The sequence below is a fragment of the Ammodytes marinus genome (genome assembly GCF_949987685.1).
Source record: "Ammodytes marinus genome assembly, chromosome: 24".
Lineage (NCBI taxonomy): Eukaryota > Metazoa > Chordata > Actinopteri > Uranoscopiformes > Ammodytidae > Ammodytes > Ammodytes marinus.
Genome location: NC_137228.1, coordinates 14821339 through 14847621, shown reverse-complemented (window position 1 = coordinate 14847621; position 26283 = coordinate 14821339). Strand labels below are relative to the sequence as shown.

The window sequence follows — 26283 nt, the reverse complement described above, 5'->3', positions numbered from 1 at the left end:
TGAAAGGCTAAAAGTATTCAGTGTTGTGAAAACATGCTAAATAAAGATGACTGCTTTTTTCCAACTTGTTTCGATTGTCTTTTATATAATCCTTGATTTGGCTCCACAGGTATATTTGGTGTTACAATAATGGCTACCCAACATATCTAACTGTGCATAAATACATTTATATATATTACATATTTGTATTGTTTAAGAGAGATATACAGATGCAAACAGACAAGGTTTAGTAAAAAGTATATCATCAAAGTTATTGAGTTAAGTGGGATTCTTGACCTGTATACGCAATCCATCTAGTATGTTGCTATATTGGGTGGTAGGATGGCCTAGAGGAAAAAGTAACCGTAACAACTAGTAACCATGAGGTCTCTGGTTCCTCCTCCCAGTAACCATGAGGTCTCTGGTTGGATCCCCGGCACCAGACAGGAGGGTGTTAGTAGTAAAACTAGTGGTGGCTGCTATAACATCTACAGTGCCCACCGTCTCTACCATTGTGTCCTTGAGCAAGACACTTAACCCCAAACTGCTCCAGGGGCGCTGTACTATGGCTGACCCTGCGCTCTGACCCCCTCAGAAGTGTGGTAACTTTCAATGTCTAATAAAGTAAATCAACTTATATTATCACTTGATGTGGGAACAATGAAAACTAGTATGACTTTAAAATAGGATATTTCCATGAATTTGAATAAATATTGGTCACTGACGAGGTGTCTGTTATCAGCAGAGATGGGTGTAGGGTGGTGTGCACATCCAACCTTAATTGATTACAATAATATGGTGAATAATATGTCTTCTTCAGCATGTTTAGTAATGACATAACTGGGACTTCAATTCAGTTTATTTTAAACGGTTCTTGAAAAACAGATCATGAAACATTTTCTGGTAAAAGTGTTGCTTTTAAAACTGTTCTACAAATATCACAAATCAAAATGAAAGTGCATACATAAAGGTTAAATTAAATAATAAATGTTTTGTTCAGTGACATACATACAGTATACTTTTTGACATAAGAGACATTTTATGGTAATTTTCCAGATTACTCTAAATAAATAATTTGTAATTGATCACAAAAATGCAAAGGGCTAGCATTATTTTGGTTAACTTGGTTAACTAAAAATAAATGTATACATAATACATTTTTTGTTACTCTGTACTTTTCAGTTTAAAACCAATTTCCAACTGCATCACACACACAGCTATTATATAAGTAGAAAATACAGAAAATTATTATGTAAATTAAAGGACAAGTATAATAGACAGATTTGAATGAGACGAGATGAAATGGGGCAGAGAGGGGAATGACATGCAGAGAACAATCCGGGCTGGACTTGAACCTGGGTCTGCTGCACCCCTAATATTCCCTCATTCATTCTTGCAGTAGCAAAAGTCCAAATACCCAGCTTTACTCATCTGAGCGTTCGCACTTGGTTCGTCATATTGGTGAGCCGTTGCTGGATTTTACGTTGGGACGAAGCGTAGTGGTCCGACATCTTTCGAAATTTCGCGGCCATGATATCTGTACTGGCCTCGACTTGGTTTAGTCTATTCTCAAGGTCTTTCGCGTCTACAATATCAGCCAGCGACATATCTATAAGGTTGTCTTTCAGAAGGATGGCTCTCCCCTTTTCCTCGAGTATATATTTGGCGTCGGGGTACTCAGTTAGCGCTTCCATGAGATCATCTTTGGACAGGGCAAACAGATCGGAGTAGCCCACACTTCGAATGTTCGCGGTTCTTCGGTTACCGGCCTTACTGCCCTTGATACCGAGAATGCTGATTTCCCCAAAGTACGCCCCATCGCCTAGCACAACAAATTGCGTCACCCCGTCGTCTGCTACTACGGCTAGCTTGCCCCCTTTGATGATGTACATTTCTCTGCCGATGTCGCCTTTCTTACAGATGTAATCGCCGGGACTAAAAACTTGAGGTTGGAGCTTAAGCACCAACTCCACAAGCAAACCGGCTTCACAGTCTTGAAAAATTCGCACTTTTCTCAAGGTCTCGAGATGCACGTTGATGGCTATCTCGGCCTTTAACTTGTCCGGTAAGTTCTTAAGCACTATTTTTTCATCGCAGGTTTTCTCCTCTGTCCACAGATAGTCGAACCACTTCACGACCCTCACCTCCAAGTCTTTGGTGACACTTCGATACACCATGTACTGCTTGATGGAGTCAATTTTAGACTGAAATTCTACGCGTGCGGCACCCATGTTGGAAATCATGGCACCGACGTTTCCGACAATTGTAGCAAAAATCAAAACGCCCGTGAGGAAATCCGCCACCACGAAAAAGTATTCAATGTCTCGCACTGGGGGCGGCGTCTCTCCGATCGTGGTTAAAGTGAGAGTGGACCAGTAAAGGCAGTAGCAGTATTGCCGGCGCAAGGTTTTAAATTCTGCGTTCTTTGACATTGGATAAACCCAGCTGTCCGAGTCGAAACCGAGCCACCTGGAAAAGGCAAAGTACAGGCAAGCGTTCCAGTGGATGAACATTATGATGTAAAGTACGAGATTGCCGATTCGAAAGATGTTTGGGTAGTTGGTTCGAGTTTCGGTTCGGTTGAAAAATTCAAATAGTCGGGCTACCTTGAAGAGTCGGTTGTACCTCCACTCCGCATGGTTCATTCCGAGATAAAGGAAAATGAGATCGGTTGGAAGCGTGGATATCACGTCACATTTAAACGTACGCGTCTTAGTGTATCGTTCTCTCAGAACTTTTTCATCCTTCACAAGAAGTCCCTGCTCCAGAAAACCTGTGGATATAAGAGAATATGGTGTTAGTTAGTTATAATCAAACACCCCAAAGATTCCAGTTATCACAACATTAGGCACACGTTCAGGTATAGCAATGGTGTGCACAGAGACAGGGGGGTTGGAGAAGGGGCCTTTTTTTCAACTTTATTAAAACCAGTGTATTTATGCAGTTTTGGCTTATAGGACTTAATATAAAGTAAGATAAGCTTAATGCCTTCTAAAAACAGTACAAATAATAATAATAATAATAGTAATAATAATAATAATAATAATAATAATAATAATAATAATAAGGGTGCTTTTGGTGGCGTTTAAAAAAAAATATTTCCTTAAATTCTTTTTGTAAATGATGTTAAGATGATTATGAGCCTTTGATTGATATCCAGAAGAAAAAAAATGGAGACAAAACTGCGAGTGAATGGCATGGATCAACTTCAGGGCCCAGGGAAAGCAATAGACAGGCATTTTTTCTTACAGATTCTGTGAACACACTACACCACTGCACCAAAGTTGCATTCACTGGCTGACCTGTCCGGGCTCTCACAAAGGTGTCGACCAAGTAGAAGAAATCTGAACCGTAATCCAACACCAGCCAGAGTTTGATATATCTAGACTGCAGTTCGTGGAAACAAGCCCTGCAGAGAGAAAAAAATAATCATGACAAAATATATAAATACAGGTGGTGTACGTTCGTGGTGTAGTGGTTAGAGCCCCCCCTCCCCCCTCCATAGAGTCTCAGTCCTCTTCACAGCAGACCCGGGTTAGAATCCAGCCCGGGTCGTTCTCTGCATGTCATTCCCCTCTCTAACCCATTTCATCTCTGTCTCTACAAAACTGTCTAAAAAAGCATAAAAAAAGGCCAAGAAATAACCTTGATAAAATAAATATATATACAGCTCTGGAAAAAATTAAGAGACTAGTCTGGATTTTTCTTCAATCTTCATCTCTACATTGAAAATGCTCTTAATGACAAAAAATGTATTGTGAATTTGTTAGAAATGTTGTCAGTAGTTAAACTTTATATTATAAAATCTAAATGTTCATTCTACTCAAACATATGCCTATAAATAGTATAGTATAGTAAATTGAGAGACACTGAACATTTGGAAAGGTCTCTTAATATTTTCCAGAGCTGTATATAAATACAAAATGCCATTGATTCAGACCTTGCCGGCAGCAACATCAGGTTGTAGAATATGGGGATGGATATGAAGGTGAGCCAGTAATAGTACATATCTGTGGCAGGGTCCATAATCCACACCTCCTTTCTGAATGAGAAAAAAGTTTATTTTAAACAGAAATCATAATTATGCTCAAAATACGGTACTAAAAGGAACTTGTGATGGAAACGGCTGTCTTTACATTAGGCCTATCTAGTTGAGAAAAGAGTTTGAGTTATTTTAGAGTCACAAATTGACAGATTTGCATTGGAATTTTTGCATTTATCAACTAGGTTGGTTGGGTAGGGATGGATGGACGGACAGATGGACGGACGGACGGACGGACGGACGGATAGATAGATAGATAGATAGATAGATAGATAGATAGATAGATAGATAGATAGATAGATAGATAGATAGATAGATAGATAGATAGATAGATAGATAGATAGATAGATAGATAGATAGATAGATAAATAGATAAATAGATAGACAGATAGACAGATAGACAGATAGACAGATAGATAGATAGATAGATAGATAGATAGATAGATAGATAGATAGATAGATAGATAGATAGATAGATAGTGGTACTTACGGTTTTTCATCTTTCTTGTCATCCTTTTTCTCATCTTTTTTTGGTGGGGGGCTGAGACATAGTATTAAAAAAAGTTCATAGATAAATAAAGTGATTTTATTGTTATCTGTAATTGGAGAAATCCCAACGCTATGAGATCTGCATCAGTGGATATTTCAAAGTTCCCTAAATATACCAAATTTGTCAGCAGAATTTGAGGAAATGTGTGTAATAATAAAAAAACACAAAATATTCTTATTTGATAGGAAATTGTAGCCATAGAAACCAGTGTGTGGCACTTACGGCGGCGGCGGATCCTTCTTCTCGTCTTTCTTCTCGTCTTTTTTGCTGTGAAAAAATCCATAAATAATAATTAATGATGAGGTAATGATGTTAAATCCTTCGCTCATACAGTAGTGGTAGGGAGACTATAGGGGGCACTGTGACATAGTAAAATACTTTTACTGGATGCTTTAATTTTATGCATTCTTTGAGCACATTCATAACACAAAATTGCATGGACACTTAGAATAGTACAATTTGCAATGCATGTATTTAAAGGCCTACTTCACCGGTTTGAATATGAAGGTGTATTGAATTCTGAGATCCTATGTAGTATAAATGTGCAAAACAAATTGAAATCGGTTCATCCTAGCCTGAGAAAAGGCAGAAAGAGTGTTTTTTTAACCCTATATTTCTCTTTCTCGTGACATCACAGAAAGAGAAATATAGGGTTAAAAAAAAACGTACTTTGTAAATATTACTGTGATGTCTTTTACTGTGACATCACAGTAATATTTACAAAGTAAGTTTTTTTTAACCCTATATTTCTCTTTCTGTGATGTCACGAGAAAGAGAAATATAGGGTTAAAAAAAACACTCTTTCTGCCTTTTCTCAGGCTAGGATGAACCGATTTCAATTTTTTTCGCACATTTATACTACATAGGATCTCAGAATTCAATACACCTTCATATTCAAACCGGTGAAGTAGGCCTTTAATAAAGTAACACTTTGATGTGCCAAAATATGTAGATTTATTGGAATTCAATTGAATCGTGTTTGTGTGTGTGTGTGTGTGTGTGTCTGTGTGTGTGTGTGTGTGTGTGTGTGTGTGTGTGTGTGTGTGTCTGTGTGTGTGTGTGTGTGTGTGTGTGTGTGTGTGAGATCTTACTCTTTATTGTTGCTGTTGTTCGTGTTTTGTGCAGCCAGAGGAACCAGAGCGACACTGGAAAAGGAGCAAAACAAACAAATTAATAACGAAACTTGAGGCACCAACCCATTTAAAGCAGACCCGGGTTAGAATCCAGCCCGGGTCGTTCTCTGCATGCCATTCCCCTCTCTGCCCCCATTCCATCTCTGTCTCTACAAAACTGTCTACATAAAACAAAAATGGCCACCAACCACCAGTGTGCACATCTCACCTGGTCTGGCCTCCTGTGTTCTCTGCAGGGCCGACACTGCCGCCCTTCCCAAACTGCAGCATGTTCGACAGCCTGCGAGGAAGAGATTAAAATAACATAATTATTCTATCAGAAGATACACGTGCTGGACAGTAAAAGGTGGACATTAAACTTACACAGGTAAATCACTTAACCATTAGCGAGACTAAAATCTGTGCTTTTTACATTCAATATTTATACTCGGTCTGCACATTCTTATGCGCTTATATTGTACATGTTACATTTTTAGTTTACTGTTTATTGCACATATTGTAAAAGATTTTCTTCCTCATATTGCGCATTTTTCAATTTGTTTACTTTTCTGTACTGTTTGGTTTTGCACTTACTAGAATGTTTTTATTGTATACATTACAAAGCATCTTATTTTAGCCTTTTGTACTGACTGCACTGTGGGTCGGAGAGAAACGTAATTTTGATTCCTCTGTATGTCTGGCACATATTACAGAGAAACTGACAATAAAGTTGACTTGACTTTAGACTCACCTGGCCATCAGTCCCCTCCCTCCAACAGGTGCCTGCTCCTCTCCTTCCATCACCCTGAAGAGAAATGAGACAGTTTGGTTTGATCAACTCAGTCAGAGAAATATAGGAAATTAAAGGTGGAGTCAGCGATTATGGAGAATGTTTTGCCTGATTTTGACCAACGATCTTTCTTATTTACATTTTTTTTAAGATGATTTTTTTTGGCATTTCTTTCATGCTTTATTTGACAGCTTGGAGAGACAGATATGAAATGAGGTAGAGAGGGGAATGACATGTAGAGAGTGACCATGGGCCGTATTCTAACCTGCATCTGTAATGTTGACAAAAGTGATTTTGACAGCAAGCTTTCTCCAGAATCGTTGCCTCCACCTTTAATGGGGGAATATTGAGTGTAGCTGTGGACTTGTCTGAACATGCCGCTAAGCACAGCAGGTGCAACTATAATGATGATGCCCCATTTCAGATAATTACTGCAGTGTGTTGTGCATGTTTGGTCAGGTTTTTTAATGACTAGTGTGTTTGGTGGGTCAAAATGCTCAATTCAGGGGGGGAGTGGAGGGAGGGATTGTGTTGTAAAGGTTTCAGTCCTCTTCACAGCAGACCCGGGTTAGAATCCAGCCCGGATCGTTCTCTGCATGTCATTCCCCTCTCTGCCCCATTTCATCTCTGTCTCTACAAACTGTCTAATAAAGAAAAAATGCCAAAAAATTCATCTTTAAAAAAAGAAATTCTCTGTATTGTTCTAATTGGTTATGTGTTCACCCATAGGCCTCTGTTTCACCCAATGTGTCAGAGAGCACAGTTAGTAAGTTAGGGTGCCTCTGTTCTGGACTGACAAAGGATGGATGTAGTGTAGAGATAAACAGCTGATAGTGCTTTGTGTCAACTGTTGCTACCACACCCTAGCAACCACAACCATAAGAAAAGGGGCTCCAACATATTTGAATCCATATCTTTAAATTAGTTTTAAACTATGAAAGAGTAATAAAGTTAAATAGGGTATATATAGAAAATAACTATCTTGTCAGTCAGTCACGTAATTTTCATTGCACCCGTTCTACATCGCTGTCTAAATGTTTAATGTCTAATCTTGAATCTTGATGTATTTTCTTTGTTCACACTATCTCTTAAATGCAATTTCTAATGTCTAATCTTGATGTATTTTATGCCCCTGTGAAGCACTTTGAATGGCCTTGTGTCTGAATTGAGCTATAGAAATAAACTTGCCTTGCCTTTTCTTACATTTTACATTAATAATTGTAAAATTTCCTCATTTACTATGTGTATAGGTGTTAATTTGGGGTTTTATGGAAAAAATAACTAACTAGGCAGCATGCCCATTACCCAGAATGGGAGAATGCAAATGAATAAATCTGAACATTTGGCAACAATACACTAATTATGTGTGAATGTCCATCTCCTAACAATCTAAAAATCTAGATGTTGGATAAAGCCAGAGTTGAAAATATTTTAAAATACATTTTCTTACTCTTTTATACTATATATTATTTCCTAAGAAACACATGTTCTGACCTGTCTATAACTACCTATCCTTACCACTCGGCCAAGTTTCCCTTTGATCACAGAAGTTTGAATATTTGTTGTTTTAATATTGTAAGAACTACATTTATTATGTTTGTACATGTACAGTATTCTATTTCGTCTATTTAACTTTATTTTGCATATTACTTTATATTTATATGGTGCACCTTATCTCTACACTTTTTATCTGCACTGTGTCCTTGCTCTACTGTTGTGTTTATTTGTGTCTCAGATGTTGCTCTCTTCACTTGTGTGTTTCTATTCTACATTTTCTTCTTCTATATCACATTGTTGAGAGGAGCCTGGGACTTCAGAATGTCATTACCAATGACTTGCTGCTGTAATTGTTAATGTTCATATGACAAATAAACCATCTTGAATCCTGAATCTTGACTGTTTAATACACCTAATATTGTAAGATGAATTAGCGGTCAGTAAAAGCAGTCTGTGTGTTTCTATAGATAGTCCTATTAGCTCACGTTGCTAGTTCAGCGTTCAAATCCTCCTCTGCCCAGATTACAACAGCTAAAATTAGATTTTTCAACCCTGTGTGACTTGCTAAGCTAATTTCTTCAAATGTACAGTTTATACATTGTTTTATTATACTAAATAAAACAGTTATAATACAGACAATCTACTGTATAAAGTACATTATTACCTGAATGTTAGTGGTGGCGATCAACAGTTGAGCCAGTGAGCAGATTTCAAAGCGAGCTCAGAATTAATCCCCATATTCTTCCTGCTATTTATGTTGTCTTTACAACCCTTACATCACACGTAAGAGTTGAATTCTCATGTTCAGATAAACATATAGATCCTTCTTCTCCTATAAGAGTAATAAGAATGAAAAAATTCACAGGAGCAAACGACACACGTGCTTTTCTGCGGACAAAGATCCTCCCCTGCTGCTTTCGGTTCTCACACCACCTGCCAACAACAGAGGATCAAGGGAGACGTGTGTGTGTGTGTCTGTGCGTGTGTGTGTGTGTGTGTGTGTGCGCGTGTGTGTCAATTTCACAACACCCTTATCCCTGATTTTGGATATGAATTCATTCTACATTTCAATCAATCACCTTTGCTAAATGATTTCTGAGTTTAATTAACTCTTCCTCATAATGCAAAGACTTTCTTTTGTCGCAGTATTATCGAGATATTTGTGTTCCTTCCTGAACAAACTAAACCAACTCTGACTGATCATTCATATTTTAAATTATTATATTAAAAAGTAGCTCAAAATGTTTTGTTTTATTTTGAAAAAGCAAGAACGTATATATATGATCATTTGATTGGCTTAGATGTGGAATCATTTCATGGTACATTAATTTAATGTCTTTTATATTGCTATATTGCTCGTATAACTGGTATAGGTAATAAACTGGACTGACGGGAGAAGGAGCCTCTTTATTTATATCCCTTCCAGTCTGAGTAAATCCTATTAGTGTGTCGGACAGTTAATCAGTCAGCTGTGCCTTCCCTGATTCTTACATTTGGTCTTTTGTCACTCAAACGATACAGAAAAACATATGGAGAATATGTTTGGGACTTTTAAAACACAAAATGAAAAGCCTTAATCTTCAAAATCAATCATAAAATATAGAAATCCATCTTAAAAACATATTTTTTGACATGCTTGTTAATTTTTTTAGGTGAAAAATTATGCTTTATAAAAAAATATTATTATAATTAGTGGAAATTACAAAAAGTGTGTGTTGTACATGAAAAAATGATTAACATAGAAGCTTTTCTTATCATTTCAAATGCTAATTTATCATAAACTTCAGATATTATTTCATCGCCTCAATTTTTATAATTTAACTAAGGCTTACTTTAACCCCTCCAGCCTAATATAATATGCAATTTGTGCCTTTGAAGCTGGATTTGAGATTATCTTCAGATTATCTCCTGTAAATGAGATTAGAGTTAATCTTTTAGTGCTTCTCAGTGTGCGAAAGAGAAGAATTGATGGATCACTGTTAGCACCAATGCACACGTGTTTATGTCACTATTGTGGAGATGGGAAACAATTATTTTTTCAAATGACAATAAAAAGTACAGATCAATTTAGGAGATGTAGAAAAGATATTTTTGTATGTTCATAACTATGTGAATAAAATATTGCCTGGATCAATGCTGGAGGTTCCTCACACACACACACACACACACACACACACACACACACACACACACACACACACACACACACACACACACACACACACACACACACACACACACACACACACACGATAGTTGCAAAGTCATCAACATCAATTCCCATAGCTACTGATGTGCTAACAAGCTGTGATCCAACTAAGCAATTAAATTCATTACCTTCCCCACGGAATTAGCTGACATTAAAAGGGACGGGGGGCTACATTAATATATAAACCTAATTCAAGTAAATCAACAGGTCTCAATGCACTTATTTTTTCACCTTTTTTAAAAGACTGACATTTTTTTTCAAGTGTGTCATGACTCATGGTGCATGCTTACGTAGGCTATTTAATGTCATGCTAGGATAGATTTTTTTGATAGGCTTACCTCATGGCACGGACAATTTGAAGTAAATAGGCATATATCGTGCAGCTCCTCTTCATGTTTGGAAAGTTCCACATCCAAAAATCGAAATGTACTGGATCTAATCTCTGCTTGAATAGGTTAACTGTTGAACTGAAATAATATTGCAGGCAAGACGTTTTATTACTTCGGTAGAACACAAAAAAAGCGTTAAAAAGCTACACTATTCTAGGAGTGACTGCATTTTATTTCAGCGTCTTTCAATATATAAAAGAATATATATCTGTTTAATTGTATTTTTTGTAATTGAATGTAATATGTGTTGTCGTGAAATTTGCATCAATAAAATTATCGAAAAAAAAAAAAGATCCGTAGCTTACCCCTTGAGGATGGCAGTAAATCACCAACCATCCCCCAATTACAAGTGAGAAAAACATTGAAATAAACAGTTTATTAACCGAATAAAATGACATAAACATTTCAGAAGTCCTTTTTTAAGACTTCACAATGTATAGAAGAAATGCATAAACCTCTGAAATAGTCTATTATTATTGATATTTATGTTATTTTTAAAATAGTCAAGTTTGGCGGGGAATTAGCGGAACTGGCAACCCCAAGTTTCAGTGAGGTGTGCAGAGTGCGCACGAGCCGACGAACGTCACACTCTCACTGTCTCGAGAGAGCGGAGCTGCACCACGCGGAAAGATAACCCTCCTAATATCCCGTCGAACAAAGTAAGGTTTTTCATGTTAAATATGTATTTTTTGTTGCTGATATAGCATTTTAAGACTACAACATACAAAATGTGCTTTTTGTCAATGTTACAATTGATTTTTTCGTCGCCATTATTAGTGCCTATAGCCGAGTTAGCTTGTCACAACCGTGACACGCAATCGTGTGCCAACCAGGTGTTACATTTTCAAAAGTGGCCCACAACTTAAAATTCTTATTCGGTTTACCAACCACTATTATAAAGAGAAATCCGAAAACTTGGAGTGGTTTGGTCAGAAAATGCGTCCAAATTGAAGTAGTAATTAGCTGTCCCGCTCATTCACCTTGTGCAGTCGAGTGCAAGCTAGCAAAAAGATATGCTAATTTCAGAAAGGCCGGAGGCACTTTCGCACCGGTGTCGGCTAATTGCCCAGTCAAAGGCCGTTGCAAAGTGTCGTACATTTTACATTGTTAACCGACAACCGGGCAGTATGCATTCGTTATTTGGCCTTTTCTGCAATTCCCCACGATTAAATGAGAAAAATTGGTTTTAAACATTTTTTTTCCCCAAGCACGTGGTCAGTGGTTAGCGTTTCATTAGCGACTCGTGCGTTAGTTCGGCTCTTTTTGAACGGTGAAGGCCATGCTATCTACATGGACATTTTCCGTTTTCAGTAGAATTACCATTCACAAGATGTTTGAAAATATTTTCTGTGCACACCTACATAGTTCCATTGTGCACACGAGACGCGAAAGATTATTGAACACGTTCTCATTCCAGGCCAGCAGGTGGCGATAATTTATCACGTTAACACCGGTGTAGAGGTTGTAAGAGCATGTGCATTGAGCGTGTTCTTGAGAGCTTGGCGCATGCTTAGGAGATGTGAAGTCTTGACGGCAGCATTGCCCAAAATTTAATTTCCCCCACGAATTCAGTTAGATAGTTAATCAAAATTTCCACTTTTTGTTCTAAAATTTGTTTCATAATGCTCCGGGTTTAGTGTCTGGTTGTAATGCTTGTGTGTAGGCAGAAGTTCAAACCGCATTAAAACATATATAAATTGGATTACTTTAGGCTACTAGATATTAGAAATAATTTCCCAACAAAATACCTGTATACTAAATTGTATTGTTTTAATATATTTTTAAGGCATTTGCTTTGCCCCACCACACACACACACACACACACACACACACTAATATGAAACTAACCTGTCCTTAAATATGTTGATTCAAACTTAATTTATACCAAAGAGATCATTGAGAGGTGACCCTCATTATTTTCAATGAAGTGTTCGTCTAAAGAAATTGTGCCAGCTAAATTTTGTCTTTGATTTTTTTTTCCAGTTAATTCAAAGATGGATGAGTGGAACGAAGACGTAAGTTCATTTGTTGTCAAATGTAATTAAATGTCCAGTTTGGTTGTTAAACAAAACACTTTAATTCTAATTTGTATTTTTACAGGCTGCTCCTGCTAGCACTATTTCACTAAGCAGTGGACCCCCAAGTGGAGGTATGTCTACAGCCCTGTACATAAATAATCACGCTCACACACGCGCACACACACGATACAGTTACACAAATGTTTTTCATTTATTTTTTTCCCAGGTTTTGGTGGAAGAGGCGGAGGTAGAGGAGGAGGATTTAAATCATTTTCAGGTGAACATTCATCTATTTTAAAATGTATAGTTAAAAAATAAATAATTTTTCATGACTTAACATTCTATAAATATCACTTGCAAGATATGCCCTACCTTATAACTTGATGTGACATTTTACAGACTAAAGAGCAATAAATAATTAGAAAAAAATGAATATAAGTTGGCAGATATTTAAGGAAATGTTGGAAGTGGTTCCAAATTTACCAATGGCAACTTTAGAAGGACTCTAATTGTTGTTCTTTGTTTTGTAGGTGGTGATGAGAATGGAAATGGTAAGCTTCAGAACCCTTAAAACTTAACAGTATTGTTTGATGCCAGCTGTTGTCTAGCCTTGGTGCTACTTACCCTCTTCAGATTTCTTAAATTTTTTTTTATTCCCGGTAAAGGGTTTTTACTGGGAGTTTTTTCTCAGCCGAGCTAAGGGTGTAAGGGCAGGGTGTCATATTGTATCATATCATATTGTATGAAATGTAAAGCCCACTGAGACAAATGTATTAGTGATTTTGGGCTATACAAATAAAACTGATTTTGATTTGATTTCAATTTGTCCCTTTTTAACAGGAGGGAGTTCCTGGAAAAGCAATGGAGGAGATGGAGATGGGGAAAGAGGGGGTTTCAGAGGGAGAGGAGGCAGAGGTGAGACATTATAACATGTGTAAAAAAAATAATAACAAAAAAGTATTAAAAAAAATTAAAGTAAAGTCACTGCATCTTTGACTTTAAAATATATTTCATTAGCCATTTTTCTGAGATGATAAAAAAAAAATTGATCAGCCTTAGGGATGTGTTTCTCAACTTAAATTGCTGTCAAAGATGTCTCTAAAGACTTATTTATTGCACCATGTCTGATGTGGTGTTATAAAAAGTCACCACTAGATGGCAGTATTTGTTCAGTTATATGATAAGTCCCAATAGCCAAGATTTCAGTTTTGTTGAAGTTGATTTGCAGAAAATTATGATATGGACTTTGTTAACATCATAGTGGAAAAGCGTTGCAGCCTTTCTGAACAGCCTTCTGTTTTGGTCTTTAAATGATGCAAATGTTGCATATTTATTCAAAAACGTCCTTAAAAAATTGTAATAGAAAAAGTCCAACGAACAAATCAACTACCAAAATGTCATGATATTTATATATAAAAAAAATCTGTTGAATAATTATATAAATAAAATGTATAATATGAAAGAATTAAAAGCTTTGACATGTGTTTTATAATTGTATTATTTATTTTTACAATTTTATTTATTTATTTATCAGGGCGTGGGCGAGGAGGTGGCTTCGGCGGTGGTTCGGATTTCAATGGTAAAGTTTCCATATATTTGGTTGTAAGGCATCTGTACTCATGTCTATTCATTACAGTTAACTTCATATAAACTTCCTTTATTTGTCTTAAAAAAATATTACAGGGGGAGACAACGATGGTGAAAGTGGTAAGTTACATGCACACACCTGATTGCTTATATTCATAGGTCTCTTTCAAACCTTGATTACTGCTCATTCATCTAGTGAAGGAGTCCGAGTCATAAAAATTGCTAATGATTGCAGTTGTAATGGTTGTGCATATGAAAAAAATCTTGGATTGCATTTAAATCTTTGTGTTTCAATGTTCTAGGTGGATTCAGGGGCGGAAGAGGAGGCAGAGGAGGCCGTGGAGGAAGTTTCAGAGGTATTTATTGATACAACACTGTTAATATTTTAGATTTCTACACTTAAAGGTGTAGTCAGTGATTTTGGAGAAAGCTTGTTCAAAATCAGTGAATATCTCCTCACAATCTGTTGTCTGTCTGTACTGTGTGTGTGTGCTGGGGGAAAAATGTCTGGTGTTTATACACAGCGTAGGACCCACCATAGCTAGCAACACACCCCTTTACAGAGCCTAGGCTGTGTATTTTTTTTCCACTGCACGGACAGGTAGCCGATCGTAAGGAGATATTCACTAGATTTTGACAACAAGCGTTCTCCAGAATCGCTGACAACACCTTTTAAATGTTGTTTTTTTTCTATACTATTGTTAATGGTTGTTTGTGTTTGAAGATGGAGACTCGGGCGGCAGAGGAGGCTTCGGCGGCGGCGGAGGAGGTAAATAATACACGATTTAAAAACCTTCTGGCACGTATATAATGGCTGTGTATTTATGTGTAAGTAGTATATTCATGCTGTATGTGAAGCCAAGGATGTGTATGTATATATAAGCATATAATATTTGTTTTTTCATTCGGATATACATTAATTTGACTATCAATTATTATTATTAAAAAAGTTGCTTGCTTCATATTAGTAAATGTCGAGTGTCGTGTATTTTCAGGCTACCGTGGAAAAGACGAGGACACCTTTGCGTCACCTGATGGTAATACAAATAATAATAATGTGTTTAGCGCTTTTCTAGAAACTCAAAGTCTCTTTTAATAGTTTATTTAGCTGATTAACTAAATGATTTTAGCCATTTTCACAGTTTGGATTTGAAGAATTTCATAATGTGATTTGACGTGTTTGTTTGATACAGGGGACGATAAAGAAAATAAGGAAGGCGGTGAAGACGAAAGTAAGTCAATGAAATATTCAAAGTAAAAACATTTTGCTGCCACTATACAGTTCCCACCGTCATTCCTGGAAAAGTTAAGACATTTCTTTTATATAGATTATTCATTGTAGGACCATATATTACTGAGTTTTACATTTACCACATCCTACACTTAAAAATAAATAAATAATGGAAACAATTTAAATAAATAATAATAAGACACAAACAAAAAGTCAAAAAATTTGAAGAAACCTTTTCCAGGACTTGAAATGCTTTGGAAAACAAATGAATGTTGTGGGAAAGTCTTTAATTTACACTAGCGTTTAAAACATGCTCATAATAATTCCAAAAAATATGTCTCAACGTTAAGCAACATATATTTCCTTACAGGACCGAGGGTGACATACGTTCCCCCCGAGCTTTCTGAAGATGAAGGATCAATCTTCACTCAGTACAAAACCGGAATCAACTTCAACAAGTACGACGAGATCCTTGTGGACGTCAGTGGAGCGAATCCACCGCAGGCCATCATGGTGAGAACAGCGTTAATTTTATTTTTTTAAAGATTATTTTTATGACATTTTCAAGCTTTATTAGATAGTACAGAGTTGAAATGGGGAGTCAGAGAGAGAGGGGGCATGACTTGCAGTAAAGGTCCACGGGTCAGACTTGAAACCGCGACCACTGCAACGAAGGCCGGAGCCAATATGGTACACGCTCTATCCACTACGCCACCGCAGCGCCCCAAGTTGGGCATGTTTAATCAATTGTATAAGTGATGGACTTTTAAAAGAGGTAACATTTTTAAGAGTTTTTTTAGAGGTAACATTTCAAACCTTTTTTCTGTCAGACTTTCGATGAGGCAAATCTGTGCACATCCCTGAGAGAAAACGTGAGGAAGTCCGGATACGTGAAGCCGACTCCGGTGCAGAAACACGGGATCCCGATCATCTCTGCTGGCAGAGACCTCATGGCCTGCGCTCAGACCGGATCAGGGAAAACCGTGAGTTGGGAGGGAATCAAAAATGAGTTCATATTAGGGGTGTGAACGTTTACAAAAATGTCTAACCGTGTACACGACGGAATTTTTTTCGTGTACACGGTTAACCGTGACGTCATTGTCCTCGTGCGCCCGCTGTCCTGTAGGCGAGCGCACACACACACATACGCGTTCGCCTGTCATGTGGGCGGCAGTGGCGAAGTGGGTAGGAAGATTGCCTCTGGAGTGCAGGGTCGGAGGTTCGATTCCCCGCCTACCCGCCACATGTCGAAGTGTCCCTGGGCAAGACACTGAACCCCAAATTGCTCCCGATGGTTCAGAAAGCGCCTTGCATGGCAGCTACTGCCATCGGTGTATGAGCGTGTGTATGAATGGGTGAATGTGGTAAGATATGTAAAGCGCTTTGGGGCTGAGAAAATCGGCTAGAAAAGCGCTATATAAGTCAAGTCCATTTACCATTTACCATGTGCGCCATCATTATCGCGCTTCATTAATTTCCTGATTAATATAGCCTATCGCTTTCTACATGTCCACGTTTATGCAGGTCGAACAGGTGTTATAAAGTTCGGGCTACTTACGCGCGTAGTTCACGTCAACCGGGTAACTTTAATCTTTAGGTTATCTTTCATCACTCTTCCGTGGCTGTGAGTCGAGCCCGAGAACGGCGCCTCCCCGTGTGTGTGTGCGTGTGTTTGCGATTATACACACACACACTAACACACACACACGCCGAGGGACAGACAGATTGGGCAGACTAGCTTTTATCCTCCCCAAGTAGTTTATTAGTGATGTAAAATCAATAAATGCGTGTCTCCAGAACATATTTAAAAACTTTGAAAAAAAGAACATTTAAAATTTGAAGATTATTTTTTTTAACGGTTTTCGTTTATTGATTTTTCCTAAACGGTTATGATTTACTAAACGGTTACTCGTGTACACGTGTACACGTGCACACCCCTAGTTCATATACTTAATATTCTCTTATTTTATTGCACTAGAAATATATATGTATTTATAAAAATGTCTAGGGTGCTACAAGAACAGTAAGATAACTTATTTTTTTCCTACGAGACAGAGTTTAGGTAAAGCAAGTTTATTTCTATAGCACAATTCAGACACGGGGCAATTCAAAGTTCTTTACAGGGGCATTAAAAAAAACCTTCAAGATTAGAAATGGCCATTAAAACATCCCTCTCCCCCTCCAGGCTGCCTTCCTGCTGCCCATCCTGCAGCAGCTGATGGCGGACGGAGTGGCCGCCAGTCGCTTCAGTGAGCAACAGGAGCCCGAGGCGCTTATCGTCGCGCCGACCAGAGAACTCATCAACCAGATCTATCTAGAAGCCCGCAAGTTCGCCCATGGGTAAGTAGAGTTGATTTATTATTTCGTTAGCCTCGCAGCATAATTGCCTAAATCATATGTACTCTACTTTTACTCTACATCTACTTTTCGTTAGCCTAATAGCATAATTAAAGTTTGCTGTGTGTGTTTGTGTTTGTGTGTGTGTGTTTTTTAGGACATGTGTGCGTCCAGTAGTGGTGTATGGAGGAGTGGCCACCGGGCACCAAATGAGAGACATAGAGAAGGGGTGCAACGTGGTGTGTGGGACCCCAGGCAGGCTGCTGGATATGGTCGGGAGAGGAAAGGTAGCGTACCTTCTAAATGTTTAGTCCGGAAATGTTTTTCATCTTATGTTGGACAGTACATTTTTGAAAGCACACAGGCATTTTTTTTTTGGCATATTTGTAAGAACAAAATGTATCATAAATCAGACTATGAACACATCCTTCTGTACTAACCTTGAGAATAATGCTAAGAATGATTATGGAAAGTTAAGTTGATGTAAATGCTTTAGAAGTTGAGATTTTTGCTTGGAAGTATTGGAAGATTTTTTTTTTACTATTGCTTTGGCCTGCAGTGTCTTGCTTTAAAAAATTTAACTAACTGGTGTGTGTCTGTCTGTCTATTTGTGTGTGTGTGTGATTGATTGATTTCCAGATTGGCTTGAGTAAGCTGCGGTACTTTGTGCTGGATGAGGCCGACCGGATGTTGGACATGGGATTCGAACCCGACATGCGCAAACTGGTCGCGTCCCCGGGAATGCCGGACAAAGACAGCCGGCAGACCCTTATGTTCAGCGCCACCTTTCCTCAAGACATACAGAGGTTTGGCTACTTAATCATACACGTTTTTTTATTTATAAATTTGATAATTTTTTGCATTTTTCATGCTTTAACCAAAATGGGATAAACTATTTAATTATGCGGCACTAAAAAAAAGTTCCCAATTCGGCTTGGTGTGTGTTTTTAAGTGCTGTACATAAACTTAAACGTATCTTATCTCATAAGTAACTTTTTCCTCTTACTTGGTGTGTGTGTAGGTTGGCAGCTGACTTCTTGAAGGCGGACTACTTGTTCGTGGCGGTGGGTGTGATGGGCGGAGCCTGCAGTGATGTGGAGCAATCATTCATCCAAGTCACAAAGTTCTCCAAGAGGGAATCGCTCCTCGACATACTCAAGTCAACTGGTAAGATGTTAACAGATTTTGCAATATTTTTTTTTTCTAAGTTTTTTTTAAAATAGTTTTTTAGTGTCAAACATTTCCACATTCTTCATCATAGCTTCTGTGTGTGGTCACCATTATGACATGAATAGTACACATTTGAAATAGTCTCTCAAAAGTACACACATACCGACACAATACAGTAAAGAAATACAATTAAAAGTAGAAAGAACAGTAAACAGTTAGTGAGTAGTCTAATCCTAACAGCAAAGTATGGACGCTGAAAAAGCAGTTTTTACAATACTGTTTTCAAACACCAGTCCTATATTTTCAGATTAATTTTTTTTGAAAAATTGAATGGCCTCAACTATACTGAAATATGTCTAATAAGGGTCCCACAGTCATGTAATTCCTAGAAAGGTTATGTAATATGAAAAATTATTTCCAGGTCAAAAAATGTCACTCACTCATTCAAACACACACACCGGAGTAATGATTTTGATGACTTGCTTTTACAGGAATTGAGCGTACCATGGTCTTTGTGGAGACCAAGAGACAAGCTGATTTTATTGCCACTTATTTGTGCCAGGAGAAAGTTTGCACCACCAGCATTCACGGGTAAGTGATGAGTACAGGGATTTTATTAACATTGTTTGAAATGCAGGTAGTAAATCATATGACAAAACATTTATTGGAATTTGGTAGGAATGTCGTCAGTAGTTTATAGTATAAAACCAAAATGTTCATTCTACTCAAACATATGCCTATAAATAGTAAAACGAGACACTGAACATTTGGAGTGGTCTCTTAATTTTTTTTTCCAGAGCTGTATATATATTTTTTTAATTCCTGACATTTACCATTATATATATTTTCTACGGTTGCCTTTCTAGTGAGTCAATTTAATATTTTTTTCCGGGGCTGTGTGTGTGTGTGGAAAAAAAAAAATAACCCTAATGTTGTGTTCTCTTTCAGTGATCGTGAGCAGCGTGAGAGGGAGCAGGCGCTGGCAGATTTCCGCTCCGGTAAATGTCCGGTTCTTGTGGCGACGTCGGTTGCTGCTCGCGGTTTGGACATTCCAGACGTCCAGCACGTTGTGAACTTTGACCTGCCCAACAACGTAGACGAATACGTCCACCGTATCGGGAGAACCGGTCGCTGTGGCAACACCGGGAAGGCCGTGTCCTTCTACGACCCCGAGAAAGACAGCCAGTTGGCTAAAAGTCTCGTCACGGTTCTCGGAAAGGTAATAAAAAATAAGTTTGTTTATATAGCACCTTTCAAAACAAAGTGCTTAGGTAAGGGAGCAGTCTGCACCTCTCTCTCTCTGTCTCTCCCTCCCTGTCTCTCTCTCTCTCTGTGTGTGAATATTTAATAACATTCACAGAGGCCTTTTTAATTCACTAATCAGCAGTAACTGGAATGTTCAGAATCTTAATACATTTGGACATTTAATCATCAACATTGAATGAATTAATGAAGAAATGTAAATTATGTTTCAAAATAAAACTAATAAATGATATGCATATTTAGCAAACCCACCCACATAAATACCAAGTGGCCTGCAAACCAAATTTACCCGACTAAAGCAACCTTGATACATACTTGCATGCATAAATAACATCCTATATAGTATACTTATTAAATAGCCTATGCATTGGGCATATTTTGTCAGTCAGTAGCACGGTCTTTAAGCTGTTATGTGTCTGTATGTTTCCAGGCGCAGCAGGTAGTTCCCCCATGGCTGGAGGAATCGGCATTCAGCGGAGGAGGCGGCGGCGGCAGCTTCGGAAAGACCTTCGCTTCAACAGACTCACGGAAGGTACGAAGGATTTAAATGTATTTTTTTTTTTTTTGGTTGTGTAGTATCAACGGTGTAAGGATAGCCTAAAGGAAAGGTGGCCGACCAGTAACCATGAGGTCTCTGGTTGGATCCCCGGCACCGAACAGGAGGGTGTTAGTAGTAAAACTGGTGGTGGCTGCTATTACATCTACGGTGCCACCAATCTCTACCCTTGTGTCATTGAGCAAGACACTTAACCCCAAACTGCTCCAGGGGCGGTGTACTATGGCTGACCCTGTGCTTTGTCATTATCTCACTGTGTCTCCTCTACTCTCTCAACAGGGAGGATTCGAAGACAACGGTTCAAGCGCCGCTCCGGCCGCAGCTGATGATGAAGAATGGGAATAGAGAGTTTAACAGAACAGCACAAACCCCAATGCAATTGACCTGAGTTACTTTTCTTTTCCGATGTTCAGTTTGTGGTAGTTTTATCAGTGTTTCGTTTGAAAGAAAACACGTATTTTGTCTCGGGTCAGACAAGTTAAAAAAAGAAAAGAAAAAGATGACAAACAAAATGTTGATAATCGTGGAAACTATGTCTTCTGTAGGATGTGACAATTTAATCAAAACCTTCACTGAAATATTGGCATGCGTTTGAAAGTTTGTTATTTTATTTTTATATTATTTTAATGTAATCACTTGTATTTTGTTGACAAGAGAAAACAATGTGTGTAACCCAGAAGTTAAAACTTAAAATGTCATATTCCAACTATCATTTGTTTCTACAAGGATAAAGATTGCAAATAAATATATTTGTTCAATGCCTACATTTATTGTCCAGTGTGTTCATTTGTCCAGGGTGATAGTTAAAGGTTTATTGGACTTTTGGGTTATTGGATAGTTAATAGATGATAACTTGAATTGTTCCTTTGGTAATCGGCACTGCATAACATTGAATTTATTGTTCAAACCAATGAAAACTAGACGCCAAATATACAAAAACAATCTCAAGTTTTACAAGAGCTCTGAATGCTGGCCTCATCTCCATAGCAGCTGTTATTGAAACTGATGGACAAATGCCAATGATGGGTAAAACGAGTGATTAAGTAAGGAATATTATAGCTAACTCAAATGTAAGGTGAACAACACACACATTAATCTCTATACATTCAAAGTAATGTTAAAGTAATCCACTGTTAGTGAGTGGATCGATATTACGGAAAGCGATCTACCAAAGCTATGAGCCTTGGTCCCTAGCAACAGTATAGCCTATAATCCATAGCAACTGATTTTTTTTTTTTTTAAATAGCGGGCATAAATAATCGATAAATATAACCTAAAAATGCCGTGATTGACCAATAAGTATAGCACATTTATTTACTTTAATAAATTTAACTATTTTTAATCAAGTCTTATAACTTATGGATTGCTCCAAAAAGTTGTTGATGCTAAACTGACGCATGACGTTCACCCACCGTTGATTCTTATTGGTGGAAATCCCTCCCTCACTGTGGGCGGGGAACTTTCTGTCAATTTGATTGGTCAGCTACGTGTACGCTTCCTGTTTCAAATGCTTCCTTTCAAGCGGACTTGTGTATTGTTTTTGATCTGTTCGACTTTACATACTCCTCGTAGAGATTGAGCACATGGAACCAAAACAAGAAATCAAAGCTAAAGTCCTAAAGGTTTGACTGAGTATTGTGATTGGTAAAAGAAGCTATCGTTAACCATGAAGGGAACCTCTAAAAGCAAGGTGAGTAAGCTACCTCTCTAGACCAACTAAACTTCATAACAAGACAACTGACTGTCAGTGGTATTTGACGTAATGAGGGATCGTGCACTGTTTTGATGATACGGGGGATACACATAAGACACATTAGTAACGTTAGCTGTGTGAGTGTGAGCTAGCTATCATCAGTGGGTGGACCAAGCGAGTGATCTGATTCTGTTGTAGTTGCATTTTGTGTTGATATTTCAAAATGAGTAGTAGCCTACGTAGAAAAACCAAACAGTGAAATGCAGGTTTATAGTTGTGTGCTTCAGCTCAGATTTAGGGATGTGGGTTTGATGTAAAAGGCTGGAGCATTAAATCACTGTTGTGTGTGTCTATGCACTGCAACTTGATAAACAGATTATTCAAATCTATTCAAAATATTACAATAATTCCATGCAAGCAAGCAGCAGTTGGGCATTATATTCTGACACTTTGAATTCACAGATCAACAAAGCGTTTTATTTATCCTACAGCCTTTGAAAAAAAGTTACTCATAATCTGAGGAACTAAGTCATGCTCAAATTTGAAATGGAAAAGACAAAATAAATAAAAATCAATAATGAGATATTCACTAAACGGAAGATTTTTTTTTGTTGAAAAATTCTGGATTAATGCGACTGCTCTGTGTTATGACTATGACGATAAAATATAGGATATTTATTTCACATTTGAGCATTACTGGCATTTGTTTTGATTGTTTGTTATATGCAAAGATGTTATCGAAAAAATACAAGAATAGAAACCATGTTTTTATTTGAAATATTATCACGAATGCTTTATGTCCAAATGTCAGTGTTTCCTTATCAATAGTTCACATACATTACACTAGATAAAGACAAATGTAATAAAATAAAATAAAAGCACTACTTAATTTCTCTAATAAAACTTTAAACAATTATAAAAGAAAATAATTAAAGAATAAATACTTTTTATTTTTCGTTTCTTAGCCGGGTGTGTCAGTACTGTGCATTGTCTAAGTACGACTCTATACTCCATCCTGTGGCCACAATGAGGTACTACACCTACAGGTAAAAAGTAAAGGGGTAGTTAAATCCATTTAAATTTAACTACCCTTTTACTTTCTCCCTGTAGGTGAAGTACCTCATTGTGGCCACAGGGCGGCAGTATTGAAGCGTAATTAAATAGGGATTTATTTCTTACGTTCCCCTCAATGAAAATAGACATTGCACAGTACTGACACACCCGGCAAAGAAACGAAACAATAAAAGTATTTATTTTTTAATTATTTTCGTTTATAATATTAATTTGTCTATTGTCTCTATCTTTACTCTGTATAGTATAGTGTAAATTTTTACTGTTTGTTGGGAGCAAGTTTCTACTTAATAATCTAAATTATGAAGTTGTTGGAGACATTTGGAGATGTGGAAATGTATTTAGTAAGAAGTATTGGCAGCTCAATTTGTCATGGACAAGATATAGAAATGTTTTAATGGTCTTGCTGTGTTCATGATGAAATATAATGATATAATATTGTGACTGTTAGGTGGTGACTTCAGGAAGGCTTACTGGAAAAGTGGCAGTGCGTCCGACTAGGAAACGGTGAGTAGTAGGCTACACCTTTTTGCAATTTAACTTTATTTAGCATTCTATTTTATACTAATATGGTGCAACTTATCTCTACACGTTTTATCTGCACTGTGTCCTTGCACTACTGTTGTGTTTATTTGTGTCTCAGGTGTTGCTCTCTTCACTTGTGTGTTTCTATTCTACATTTTCTTCTTCTATATCACATTGTTGAGAGGAGCCTGGGACTTAAGAATTTCATTGCCAACGACTTGCTGCTGTGATTGTTAATGTGCATATGACAAATAAACCATCGAGAATCTTGAATATTATATACACTGACTGTATGTATGTGAACTGACTTGTATGTGCTGTGCCGTTGTGTTATTAGAACCACCTCAGCATCAGCCTGCCCGGAGCCAGCATACTCTCTGTACTCCACCGACTCTGAAGACCAGGTAATGTCATGGGCTGATTTTACATATTTTTCTCTTAATTTATGAATGTATGAATTGTGTGTTCTTGTATCTTGTAACAAAAATATCTATTCCATGTATTTTCCAAACCTGTGAAATTCGATAAATATGTTAATTAAAAAAATAAAATTAAAGATGCTCTCATTATCAAAAAACAAGTGCAAAATCAAGATAATACATTTTAATATATTTAAATGTATTTTTTTTGTCAATGTGATTTCCCTTATGTACTGTATGTGGGTACTGCTGCCAGTACAACAAGTGTACAATTAATTTCCCCTTTATATCATGGATGTGAAATTTTAAACACACTGTCCGTTCTGTCTACTTTGAGGTAACAACTCTACATAAGGGTCTGGACAATTGTGCTGCGTTGCTCGGAGACATTCTTCAAGTTGAGAAGGAAGGTAAGATCAGTTTTAGTACAAGTAATGCTACAAATAAATGAATTGTTTGAGAGAAAATAAATCTATATTTATAATCCTTATTTTGTGTGTGTGTGTGGTAGATTCGTCGAGCCTTCCCAAAGCAGTGAAGTGTGGAGCAGCCAAATCCAGACCCTCTCCCAAATTGGGGAAGAAGACCAGCAAGAAATTACCTTTATTGCCAGGTGTGTGTGTGTGTATATGTGTCTGTGTGTGTGTGTTGGAACGCGGGGAATGATTTTGTGTGATGTGTGTAGGCACATTGAAGATCCCGTCAGCAGCATAGTTAATATGGGAAACATTCCTCTACTACATACACTAAATGTTATATTTCTATTAGAGGTGGGCATAGATTAATTTTTTTAATCTAGATTAATCTAGATTAATTTTGGAATTAATCTAGATTAATCTAGATTAAAATGTCTCATTTGAATTCATTCATAATATGTGTGTGCTCCTAAATAATGACTCAAAGTAAGTCTTTGAGAACGTGTTTCTCAAGCCAGGTGGCGCATCAGACCAGGGGCTCATCTGCTTGAGGAAGCTGTTCTACTATGATAATTGGTGATGAAAATAAATAATGTTCAACAAGATGTTACTTAGTAACGCGTTACCGGCATCGGACCTCTTTTTTCAGTAACGAGTAATCTAACGCGTTACTATCTCCAAACCAGTAATCAGATTAAAGTTACTCATCAAAGTCACTGTGCGTTACTTTTTCTGTAATTTTCCTTAGTGAAACATTTTACATAACTGCACAAATGACTGCGATTGCGATTTTATGTAAATAAATGTGCACGCATGTGTCTCTAAACGCTCCAACTGCTCCAACCGCTCCTCTCGTCTTTTTGGTAGCGCCCCTCTCTGACATGCAGCGTGTGTGTGTGCGCCTGTGTCTGTGTCTGTGTGTGTGTGTGTGCAGCAGCATTACGGCCGAACTGTGGCGCAAAACAAAGTTTTCCCCCCGATGAAATATAGCGTCTGCTAAGGGGATATTTAGGATTCGGGTACGGTGACGTTGAAGAGATAGAAGTGTTTAAAACTTGGAAACTTATAGTCACGTGGCGACCGGTGGCCACACACACCCACCCTGCGTTCCAATACCCGATTGTGTCGTGGGCAAGTGATGGAGAGAGAGAGCGGCGGGTGTGTGAGAGAATAAAGGCTCCTCAAGTGTCAACAACGGCCCCCGGCTATTATTATCTCCCCTGAGCCGAACAGGAGGTGGAATAAGAGATTAACGGCGATATTTTTTTTATCGCCGATAAGAGTCTTGCGTTAACGCAGCACGTTAACGCCGATAACGGCCCACCACTAATTTCTATTCATATTTTTCATTCGCTTTTCTAATGTGTATTCTATACTTGATGTATTTTAATCTTGCCCCTGTAAAGCACTTTTTAATAGCCTTGTGTCT

General features: G+C 37.7%; 3 protein-coding genes across 3 annotated transcripts in view; 2 read left to right on the top strand and 1 right to left on the bottom strand.

Annotated features, from left to right (window-relative positions):
* Positions 1–1406: 1406 nt before the first annotated feature.
* LOC307269922 (cyclic nucleotide-gated channel cone photoreceptor subunit alpha-like) lies at positions 1407–10522 on the bottom strand (the record flags this gene model as incomplete). The annotated part of the gene is made up of 8 exons (XM_080053008.1): positions 1407–2752; positions 3282–3388; positions 3920–4021; positions 4794–4838; positions 5663–5716; positions 5913–5984; positions 6435–6488; positions 10518–10522. 8 exons carry the CDS (start codon positions 10520–10522, stop codon positions 1407–1409), a joined length of 1785 nt encoding a protein of 594 aa, XP_079909134.1.
* Positions 10523–12562: 2040 nt separating this feature from the next.
* Positions 12563–21075, top strand: ddx4 (DEAD (Asp-Glu-Ala-Asp) box polypeptide 4; the record flags this gene model as incomplete). The annotated part of the gene is made up of 18 exons (XM_080053007.1): positions 12563–12583; positions 12813–12863; positions 13117–13137; positions 13427–13520; positions 14476–14529; positions 14898–14942; positions 15169–15210; positions 15367–15405; positions 15775–15917; positions 16235–16387; positions 17590–17744; positions 17899–18028; positions 18381–18547; positions 18763–18908; positions 19403–19502; positions 19860–20130; positions 20605–20706; positions 21010–21075. The coding sequence occupies 18 exons, from the start codon at positions 12563–12565 to the stop codon at positions 21073–21075; spliced, it is 1800 nt and encodes a 599-aa protein (XP_079909133.1).
* A 1321-nt stretch (positions 21076–22396) lies between these two features.
* Positions 22397–26283, top strand: part of ccdc14 (coiled-coil domain containing 14) — a gene marked incomplete at its 5' end in the record, with an annotated part of 7141 nt that continues 3254 nt past the window's right edge. Inside the window, 5 exons of the mRNA XM_080053006.1 lie at positions 22397–22420; positions 23946–24001; positions 24357–24423; positions 24776–24848; positions 24950–25051. Coding sequence (XP_079909132.1) covers positions 22397–22420; positions 23946–24001; positions 24357–24423; positions 24776–24848; positions 24950–25051 — 322 coding nt within the window. The remainder of the gene's footprint in view (positions 22421–23945; positions 24002–24356; positions 24424–24775; positions 24849–24949; positions 25052–26283) is intronic.